Consider the following 11,668-nt stretch of genomic DNA (forward strand, 5'->3'; position numbering starts at 1 on the left):
CATGGCCATAATACTCCACTTGGAATACATGGGAGATTTTGTTGTCTGTTTTCTCATCTTAAAGCATGTTAATTGTGTAAGGCTATATGACAGAGATAAAAACATGCTGTAGTATCATGATTACAAATATTTGATGGATCTGTGTTGAAGGTCTGACCCCAGTATGTACCATGTGTAAACCCCTGGACAGCCATTTGAACATTCAGTACAGTGTGTACTGGTGCTTTCTGATTTGTCAAACTGTGCATGTGTGTGTGTGTGTGTGTGTGCCCAGGGAAAAACATTTTTTTAAGCACATATAAACATGTCACACATGCACTCACCGATGCAGGAGTGCACACGGACTGTCAGCTGGGTCCGTAGAATAACACTGTGCTTCTTCCCTCTGGCCCTAAGAGACAGAGAGATGGAGAGAGAAAGAGAGGAACGACAAAAGAGATTAATAAGTTATTCTAAAATATTTTCATGAAAGTAGCTGAATGAATTAAACAATTTCACCTAAGGCCAAAGCGATTGTTTCATTTCAGGAATCAAGTGTAATTTCCGTGGCTTTAGCAAACTGATTTTGTTACTTGTGTGAAGAAAAATATGATTTCCAAACACAATATGACACAAGGGTTTGTTATGATGGACCTTTTAATGGCACAAACCTGCTGGCATGACGGGAATGGTGAAAACAAATGGTGGCCTGCATTAGATTGGCACCCCTATACTGATACACATCTGAGCCTTGAGGATATAGACAGCAGAACTGCCCGAGCAGACACAACACACTATACACACATTTATACACCTCTGCAATCCATCATGCCAATGAGCACACATTCATACACAGCGTAATTCCAGTGTAAAAACAAAACGAGTGCACATAAACATGAGAGGAGAGTATGATGGTATTTTGAGTCAAACTCTCTCTTCTAACCTCAGCCCTTATCATCCGATCTATAGGAGCTTCCATCACTACCATGCTGATAGCATCCAGCCCAAAATACACACGGTTGGAAGATACTCGTTATGCATAACATGTAGTAAGGATAACACACACCCAAACAAGAGAACAGCTGGCCTCATGTAATCCTGTTGTGCTCTGTTATCAGCGTTGCTCGGGAATAGAGCAACATGTTAACAAGATCTGTTTAGATACATGAAATTTGATGATAGAAAAAAATTGTTTTCCTTACCAGTCTGATCATTTATTGTGTGAGGAGGACAGTTAAAGCAGAAATGCAGAAAGAGTAAAAGTGGACAATAGGAGAAAATCTAGACCTGTAAACACAGAGAGTGGGTGTATATAACGTGATTGTACATTTTTGTCTATATCTGCAGGGATACAAAAAGGAAGCATAATCTACAGCAGTTTTTACACCATCCTCACTCTCCTACAGTGGAGGCAGACTGAGCTGTCCTGTCACCAGAGGACTTTGTTTGCTGTCGGCTGTGGCGAGCAGTGTCCAGCCACAGCTGGAATCTCAACACATATTTGATGCGTGGGAACGTAAATTCGGACTGAAATTATGTACATACCAATGTGCTGTTTATCAGACTCTGCTCTCTTTATAGTGAAAGGCTAGATTCAGTTTTCTAGTTCCTGGTTGTCAGTAAAAAAATAGAAAATGCATCCATCCGTTATCTATACTGCTTAACCTTTGAAGGTTACAGGGTAGCTGGAGCCAATCCCTGCTGACATTGGGTTACAGGGGGTGCACCCTGGATAGGTCACCAGCGAATCACAGGGCCAACAGCATACAGAAATAAAAAAGCATTCACAGATTCACTTATCAAATTAGAGTCTACACCTCATCCAATGTCTTTGGACTGTGGCAGGAAGCCGGAAAAAAAATCAAGCAGACGCAGGAAAACATAAAAAGAACCGGGATTCGAACTAGTAACCTTCTTGCTATAATTACAGCAGAAGCTGTCAAAAACAGCCTGTGGTGTGGGTGTGAGGCTGAGGTATTAGGTGTGATCATTTCATTCATTTAAGACACAATATAAATAATATGAGAGGGAGGGCAGAACAGGCTTAGTAAGAAGGATCCTTAGCCTCGCTTTGCTCTGGCAAAGGGGTCAAACCCAACCCAACGTATGAATCACTTCCTGCTGCCAGTACAGTGTGACCTCGCTAAGAGCTTCCGTTTGATACGATGACAGACAGGCACGTCCGACTCAACCAGTTCCACAAGGTCTCAGCCGCCCCGAAACACACACACACACCTTTATTCACCTGTCCATCATCTGTCAAAAGTCTCACCAGGCACAACAAAGACACACACACACACGGACACACAAATAAACGTACACATGGAAACAAGCGCAATCAGACACAGAGAACAAGCAGCTCTGTGGGTCCGCCATCACTTATCATTCTACTGGCCCCCAGTCTCCAAACACATCAACATACCACACACACTATCACAGACATATGCAGCCACTTAACAGCTGCACTCTCTGTTCTCGGAGCTCTACATGACAATGCTGTGTGTACACAAAGTGATTTCAGGTAACACAATACTGCATTGTGTTGGAGGCAATACCTGAGAGCTGAGTAGTTGTGACCTAGTTAAACTCAACAGGACAGTCTACTGCAATTAATCTAGCTCCTCACACTATAAACTATAATGTTAATAATGTCACACTATGTTTTTCAGTTATTTATTATGAAGCTAATTAGCTCAACTTCTCACCGGGTCAGCTAAGCAACACATGGCTTAGTGTTAAACAACGAGAAGTTATCTGGAAAACTTGTACCCATTTTGTTAACTTGTTAACATTAGTAAACATGTATTTGGTCTATTTGCTATGTATGATTTGCCCACTTAGCTAGCTAACTGGCTAGTAAACAATACATATGAAAAGATTAAAAAAAACAAGCTAACCGGCTAACTTTGCTAGCTAGCTAGAAATGGGGTGGCTAGCCATAGCACCACAGAAAAAAAATGTGAAGGTGACGTACCTTTGGAAAGAAATTAAAGGGATAGCTTACTGAAAAAGTTCAATTCACTTATAATCTAGTCACCACTATTCCAATGGAGGGCTGTGTGAGATGTTTGAGGACACAAAACACTTTTGGAGTCTCAGGGGTAAACAGCGTTGCAGCCAAATCCAATATAATTGAAGTAACAGGGGACACATTATTCAAACGTGAAAAAAAACAGGAAAAAAAACAGAAAATGCCTCCATACTGCTCGTGTGGTGTCATCCAATTTTCTGTAAGCCCCGACATTCAAATTTGACTGCACCGCACAAGCTCGCGCCTCTATGCTCTCGCCCAAGGGGCACGTGACAACATCAGCGGTACTCCGCAGCAACTGCAGCTATGCAGCAATGCTACCGGAACTAGCCACACCACAGGAGCTGTATGGAGGCATTTTTATTTTTGTACGTTTAAAGACGGAGTCCCCAGTTACTTCAATTGTTTGAGCAACGCTGTTTACCCCTGAAACTCCAAAAGTGTTTTGTGGATTTAAACACTTCACCCACCTCTCCATTGGCATAGTGGTGAGTAGATAATGAGTGAATTTAAGTTTTTCTGTGAGCTATCCCTTTAATGCCACATTGTTATTTATCTACAATAGCTCCTCAGTCCTACTGTATGCTGATGTAAAGACTGATTCAATTAATAATAAATACCCCCGTCGAAAAAATGTAAAATAACCAGAACATCTAACTGACTTGACTGATTGTGTTTGCCGGTTATTGCATATCCAGAGTCAGTTCGACGTTATTCACTGACATATATCATAAACTGTACATAAAGATGGATGACACTATTTCCTCACTATCCAGAAATGAAGCCAAAATATCGCAGATAAGAACGCTGCCATCTTGTACATTAGGAGCCACAGCCAACAAAGTAGTGATGGGGGATGTAGCTATGTGCTCGACCAATCAGAAATCAGACTTAGTTGTCAATCATGACTTATAACCAGCTTTTTAACATCGAATAACTAGTTAAAACAAACTTACACACAATAGTGTGATAAAAACTACCTAAAATGAATCTAATGTGAACTTTGACTTTTTAGTTTGATCCATGACACATCTAATAACATGGGAGACGTGACCTATACTGCAGCCAGCCACCAGGTGGTGATCAAGACACTTTGGTTTCACTTTTGTGAAGCAGTCAGGTGGTCCATCTTTATTAACTGTCTCTAAACAGGACAGTTAACATACATCAACAATCAACCTAGAAATCAGCTACGATCACTAATCAAGCTGGATCATTTTTAGTTTTTTGCTTAATTATAATTATCCCATAAATTTGATAATTATCATACACCTGTCAACACTAAGGTACTACTTTGCACAGCTTATAATATACGGCTATTGTTGCGGCCTAAATCTAGTAAATGGATCACAAGACATGATATGTCAGGATCCAGCTGGCTCATCACTTCTGCTACAAAAGTTTCTGTGGGAAATCCTGAGCCGTAGTCGCTGGATTCAATTTTCCATTTCTCCTGTTGACCCAAAGAGAGACGGCAGATATGTGAGAGACTGAAAATGATTCTCAGCAGTACTGTAAGAAAGTGGTCGTGTTGTTTCCTCGAGCATCCAGAGTTGACAGGTTTGTGAACTGTGAAACTCTTGTCACAAAGACGACCAGAATAACAAGTATTATAAAAGTACAGTTCAGAGAGGGGAGCTGTTGCTGTGGAAGGGAGGGCACATCTGTCTCGCTTTCCAAAGGGCTTCATACTTTCCGTGAACTTGCGCTTCCAAGAAATCCATATCCAGCAGCTTGTGATTCTTCCCCATTTTATAAGAATGGAGAAGCTCAGAGAAATGTGTGTGTGTTTGAGGGAGAGGAGAGGCGAGGGGACTCAACACTTAAATGATTCGAGATGTTTTGACGGAGGAGAGTGGAAGTGTATGTGTGTTTTTAGGGGTGTGTGCGGTTGCGGCAGAGAATATAAACGTGAGTCACTCTCACCCTGTGTCGTCCTGCTGAAATCCCTCCATCTCGTCCCTTTGCTCAGCCAGAGAGGACTCCAGATCCAGATAGGTGCCATTGTGAGAGAGCTGCAACGTACAGTCATCAAGCTGTGGAGAGGAAGAAATACATCTTTTTTTAATCCAAATGTTTTAAATGAATGAAATGGGCCTTATATTGAATTTAACTTAACTGAAAAACACAAAGAGAGAAGCACTATAGCTGCAGTTGCCCCCACTTAAGATTGGCATTTACATTAGGGATGGAAAAAACATTGAGTAGGAACTTGGACATCCAAGGTGGCATGTGAAATTTCCCTGGCTGTGATGTACAATGGTCTCTGGGCTCACTTTTTTAATGCTCCCACGCTATGTCTCCCAACATTTCACACCCTTTTTTTTTTTTTTTAACAATTTCAGCCCGTAAAACTAAGCCAGTTTAAAGGGTAGGGGTTTGAACACTAGTACGTACAGTGGTCCATGAAATAGTGTGGAGGGGGGGACCATATGCAGTGTGGCTCTGCTTTTACCATTACAAAGCTGTTAAGAGATTTAACTACTAGAGACATTGCCATAAAGGCTGGAGAACATGAAACTAAAACCAGAGGGGGAAAGTGAAGAAAAAAAGTGAATGACAGATTGTGTGCATTTAAATACCAGCTGTGAGGAATATGACACTTAAATGTTATGAAATCACGTATAATACGAAGCTAAAGCACGTTTAAGTCAATCACTGTCATCATATATTCCTGTTTTTCACCTCTCAAGAGCTGATCAACCTTACTCCCATGTCATCGGCGATAGTTGATCTTAGGTCAAACTGCAGAGCGGCCTATGTCAGAATTGACCCACTATGCTGTGTAATGAGAAACCCCGCTGAGTTTGAGACCAGGTGCACAGTAATATATCTGCGCACCACTGGCAGCGATGTTTATGGGCACAGTCACAAGTTGATAGCAGGTGCAAGCTGCCATCCCAGGGAGACGTCACATAAAAAAGTAACGTTATGATGTCGAAACAACCAGTGTTAAAGCTGCTGTTGTACGAGATCAGAGCCCTGAGATAAATTAGCATTTAGCACTTCGATAGTACCGGTGGGTTTTAACCAAGCCCGGCCTCTGGTGAGTTGCCAAATCACCACCCGCCGAACCCCTCCACCCTGTGCTGCATGACAACACTCGCTGACCAGGCGAAGACCACAGATCACAAGACCCGCTGGTGCTCTTCTGTCTGTCCCTCCCTTTCACTTGGAAACAGCCAGACGGACTGTCGAATGAACTCACAGCATAAATATAACCCTGCTATATTTGCTCTGCTCTGAGGCAGCATGCACACAGGAGCTCAGGGGTGGATGTTTAGAGGCTGGGAGTGGATTGGTGGGGTGGGGGGGTGTAACCGAATATCCCAAAGTGATTCAAATGAGAATCTAAGCAGCTCGATACTGCAGATGAACTTTACAGAACGACTCTATCGTTTATTCTTTAAGCCATCTTTACTTCCGCCAAAGAGGTTATGTTTTTGTCTGTGTTTGTTTGTCTCTCTGATATTTAGCAGGATTACACAAAAACTACTGAACGGATTATGAAGAAACTTGGTAGAAGGATGCAGTATGGGTCAGAGAAGAACCCGTACAATTTTGTTACAGATCCGGCTCAAGACTTGGATCCAGGATTTTAGATGGGGTGTTTTTCAACATTTCCATTGAATTCACAGAGAATAATTCATGGATCTTTGTTGATAAAAAAAAAAAAGGCATGTTTAAAGGACTGATATCTTTAAATAGTGTTTGCAGTTTAGTGCAGACCCAAAGAAAAATCTGGATCTTGTGAATTTAAATGTGGTTACATTGGGGGCCTTGGCAAAGGTATGCTTCACAAAAAAAAAACACCCCACACACACACACACACACACACACACACACACACACACACACACACACACACACACACACACACACACACACACACACACAAAAGGCAAACCCCCAAAGAGGAAAACTTAGGGGATCACTAAACTTAAAGCGGTTCGTTGTCTTGCAATCATGACTGTCTGTGCAAAGCATTGTGCGTATCCATCAAATAGTTGATGAGATATTTCATTCTGGACCACAAGTATTGGACAGACCAACATTGCCTGCCTGGTTGCTAGCATGGCCAAAAATTTGAACCCATAAAACAGAAATAACAAGGATTCTAGTGCAACTAAGGGCCGTATCTGTAGTCTAAGCCAAGTTTCACCTGCTATTGAATCCAGGTGCAATGTCACTGTTATCATTTTTATTCACGCTTCTCGTGCCAACACAGCATGTGAGATTTGTTAAATCTCAGATTGAGGTTTGAAGAGGGCGGGTGGGGACAGTGGGTTGTGTTAATCACGCCTTGTCCCACTTCTCCCGATTTTTACTGTAGGAATAAGACAAAAACACTTGCTGTGCCCAATCTGTCAGCATTATTCAGCGTTTTCATCAGTATTCCACCCATATGTCGCCGTGTCCCTCATCCTTTTAGCGTGTCAGGGGATTTATCTCTCCCTGCATTCTCACCCAAAACATCCTCTAGTACCTCCATCTCCTCTTTCTGCTGCTCCAATTTATGTTTGCACATTACTCAATCATATAAATACTGCTTGGACAGCAAGAGGTGATCTAGGACCACTTTGAAACTCAATATGTAAACAGCTCCCCCTGCAAAAGGGGTCTCTTTCACAAAACCCTTGGATTGGGTAATAGGAGTAGTAACATAACAAAACAGATCATGCTGCGTAAAGCCGGGACCGCGGCGGCTCCAGGAGGAACCGCAAACCCTTCACACTCAAGTCTCCGGGACGGGAAAGGCAAACACTTGAGTGGCTCGTATACTTTACACTCATTTAATCAACTTCTCCCAGAAGAGCGAAGCAAAGGGAGGACAAAAAAGCGGTGGTGAGGGGGAGTAATTACATCCACGTTAAAACAACACTGAGCCTGCTGGCGATCACAATGGGACGACAGTTAACGATGCCCTTACGTAACGTGGACGATGAGATTTTAAGAACCTTTTTTGTGCGTCGGGATCGGAGCATCAGGCTCTTTGAAGAGTGCGGGGGGAGGGCGTGTTCTACACAGCCATTAAATCTCCCAGTGTTGCTTTAATGGGAAGCCTTTGGTAATGAAATAAAAGTTAAGCTGTGAAGTCTAGGCTTTGTTGTTTTTTTGGAGGGGGAATGGGAGTTTTCCCTTGCACAACTGTAGCTGCTTGACTTATGGTGATGCTTCTGCTTTCATGTGTAATTTATCATTTTTAGACCTGGTGTCTGAGCTTTGTTGAGATTTTTTTCTTAGTTTAGTTTAGTTTAATTTAGTTCACGCAACATAAATACGAAATACATAGATGAAATGTTATGCATATGCACGTGGGGTGTGGTGGAAACCGGTAATGGCTTATATAAAAACCACACCCAAATACTACAATAAACTGAAACACAAACAAACTAAATCTTGAATACATGTTATGCATTAGTAGTCAAGAGAAAATTTGATACATATTACTATAACAGAAATAAAATACAGAGAGGGACGAATATAAATACAGATGACTAACATTATCTTAAAGAGCTTATTCTCATTGCAAATCAAATGTTTCAACAGCAGAACATTTCTCAGTCTCTTTTTGTCTCAAGGACAGTGACACAGGAGAATGTGCATGTATTTAGAGAAAGTAATTATATGAATATTATTGGCATGACAGAGATCAGCACCCCTTGGCTCTGTCTCTGTCAGTTTGAAATGGCGAAATAAAAATAATCAGATTATCAAAATGATCCGCCGGGACAGACGTACTGGCCACAGGCTGCCAGTTCCAAATACATACAGACATAAGTTTGTAATATTAGTAGGTTGGAACGGAATTGTGAATTGTTTTGTCTATATCTGAGTTTTGTATGTAGGTTCATTTCTTAAAAGCTTGAAAGGTTAAAATGATTGTCTCTTCTATAGGAATCCAAAGGCAACTGCTTTGTTTAGCAAGGTTGGACAAAATGACACATCCCATGCGCACTGATTTAGCCTTGGCAACACATCCTAACCTTGGCAACACATCCTAACCTTGTGTGTGTGTGTGTGTGTGTGTGTGTGTGTGTGTGTGTGTGTGTGTGTGTGTGTGTGTGTGTGTGTGTGTGTGTGTGTGTGTGTGTGTGTGTGTACATGGTCAAGAGAGGTGGAAGAGGAGGACATGGAGGAAGAGGTCAGGAAAACCACAGCACCCAAAAGTGAGGAGAACAAAGTGTCGCAGGGATCCAGGGCCCCGGCCACAGGAATTCTGGGACAAGTGACCTATACTTTACGTGCAGCCATACACAGAGCTCCACCATCGCAACATAATAATACAGTAGGCATTTTTCTCAGAGGAGAGCGCAGAAGGTTGAGACAAAAGAGAGAATCACTATCTCAAAATAATCAAGGCATATGGTCCAAAACCAAGCACTTTTGATATTTTCCAATAACATAATGACACTAAAGTCTTTTAAGCACCGTCATTTAGATCTTGACAGTCCACTGGGCAAATTTGCAAACAGTTGACTTTCATCCCTATAATCTAAGGGCAATATCCTCGTGGCCATTGCGCACAGTCGCTCCTCCTGATGTGGACAAAATTGCAAACAGGAACACAAGCTGTGCCATCTGTCCTTGTATAGGTTGTAATCATAAGCTTTTCTGTGCCGCGGGCCATTTTTCATTTGTTTTGTGGCTTTTTAAAAGATGGGGCAGCGAGAGACTTGACTCGATCTGGAAAACCACTCTGCTGTTGAACACTAGTTCGCTGTCAGAGCTCTGTGCCAGCAGCTGAACTCTCTTTTTCTCTCCGTCTAACTTTCAACTGTGTTCAAAAGTCTAAGTTTCCAGCTTGAATGGAACATCTTGAAGAATAAAAGATGTGGTCACATGCAGTATCTGTTCTACTTGTAAGGCCTCTGTGGGTGTGTTTGTGCGTCTGACTCAATCTTGTCTGTGAGGCTGCTTTTTCTTTAATAAATCATCCCTAAAAACAAACTTTTACCAAATGACATCTAGTTGTTGTTTTGCTGTTACCTATAAGATAGACAGATACTGTCACTTTCTACTGTTTGCGTGCTGGACGGTGTGTGTACAGCTGGTTTTAAACAGTCTATGGTGCAGAGTGACAAAACTTTGTGTACATCCTTCCTGGTTTATCTGCAATGCATATTTCATAGTCAAAGTTTTTCATTAAATGAAACCGTTGTCTTTGAGTTTTGATTTTGTATTATATCATTTGCCATTTTAGATTTTAGATTCTGTGTTAAATCATCTGCTCGGTTTAATTTCAAATGACATAGTATTAGTTCGCTTCTTGTCTTTGATGTTTTCCATTCTTGGTTTCTTTTTTCCTCTATGCACTTTGTAATAACTGTTTTGAAAGGTGCCATATAAATAAAAGTATATTTTCTTTCTGGATTGTTTTAAACACTGAAAAATATCTTCCTCTTCATCACTTTCCCACATCCATCATCAGCATCTGACTCATCCAATGAATTTTAATCATGTACTGTTCAGGAGCATCTTTTAAGTCCTGGGCTTTTACGACCGTCACCTGTGGGCACAGTGAGGCGACGCAGGATATAGCTGCAGTAATGCCTTTGCAACCACCTGTCACAGTAACATGCAAAGCAGGGTGCAAAACAATGCAGCAATAAACGTGGGATGATTTCTCATTCAAAAGCAGGGGTCAAAGGTTAGCATCCTTGCTCAACGACAACTCAGCAAGGCCAGTGTGTGTGCCACTGCCAGCGTGGGATTAAATGAGGATCTTTGGTCTGAAACAAGTCATGTTTGATGTCAGTGTGGGATTTGAGGCAAACATTTGCAGCCGTGTGTCAGTGCGGAGCCAGAGTCACTTGTGCTTGCACGAGTTCCCAAAATAGCCTGAGAATGGTGGGTATGGAAGTTTATTTGAAGGAGGCTCGGAGTGGAAAGAGCAACCTTGAAGATCGCAAAGCACACTCACATTGAACCATTGTATTGACAGAAATTGGAAACATGAAACCAAAGGTAAATGTTTCTATTAGAATGACAAAACCTCCTGTAGGATTTTATTGGTTTCATGATGAGATATTAAAATCGGTATGATGGATATATATGACATATTTCTTCTCCTCTCACCCGACCGGTCGAGGCAGGTACACACTGAGTCTGGTTCTAAAGATTTCTTCCACTTAATGAGGGAGTGCTTTTTTTGTCATTTTAAGTTATCAACCATATGTAAAGTGCCCTGATATCCGAATAAAAGTGAAGTGGGTGTTTGAGGGAACAGAAGTGAGTGGTGGGACAGGTCCTACCTTGTGCGGGGCTCTGAGGAGCCGGTGGACCCCTGCTAACTGGTTGATGAGGGGGATGTCCTCCCTGAAGGTGTACAGCGGCGGTCGGGTCGGCTCGGGGAAGTTGGTGCTGTTGAACGGATCGGTGTCGTCTAAAAACTGAACCCGGCACACAAACGTGGCCATGGTGCATCCATGCAACTGGGGCGACTCAGAGCCGGAGCAGCTGAACCCGCTGCGCGCTCCTGGACCTCTCCCCTCTCCGCTCTCCCTCCTGGTAACGACAACAAACCCCGGGTCGCCAAGTGTGTGTGCGCCCTGTGCGCAGCCTGCTCCCTCCCTCCTGCGGGACACTGGAGGTGGCGGACCGGGTGGAGGACGGTGGCACAGGGAGCCGGTGATGGTGGTTGGTGTCGCCTCCTCT

General features: G+C 42.5%; 1 protein-coding gene across 7 annotated transcripts in view; it reads right to left on the bottom strand.

Annotated features, from left to right (window-relative positions):
• fhod3a (formin homology 2 domain containing 3a) overlaps nucleotides 1–11,668 on the bottom strand; it is a 57,183-nt gene extending 45,515 nt beyond the window's left edge. For all 7 annotated transcript variants that reach the window (XM_034599760.1, XM_034599758.1, XM_034599759.1 and 4 more), the window contains exons 1-3: nucleotides 11,266–11,668; nucleotides 4,937–5,046; nucleotides 324–391 (exon numbers count right to left, since the gene is read on the bottom strand). In XM_034599760.1, coding sequence (XP_034455651.1) covers nucleotides 324–391; nucleotides 4,937–5,046; nucleotides 11,266–11,430 — 343 coding nt within the window. In that variant the 5' untranslated portion in view covers nucleotides 11,431–11,668. The remainder of the gene's footprint in view (nucleotides 1–323; nucleotides 392–4,936; nucleotides 5,047–11,265) is intronic.

Source organism: Hippoglossus hippoglossus, chromosome 11 (genome assembly GCF_009819705.1).
Source record: "Hippoglossus hippoglossus isolate fHipHip1 chromosome 11, fHipHip1.pri, whole genome shotgun sequence".
In the NCBI taxonomy this organism is placed as follows: domain Eukaryota; kingdom Metazoa; phylum Chordata; class Actinopteri; order Pleuronectiformes; family Pleuronectidae; genus Hippoglossus; species Hippoglossus hippoglossus.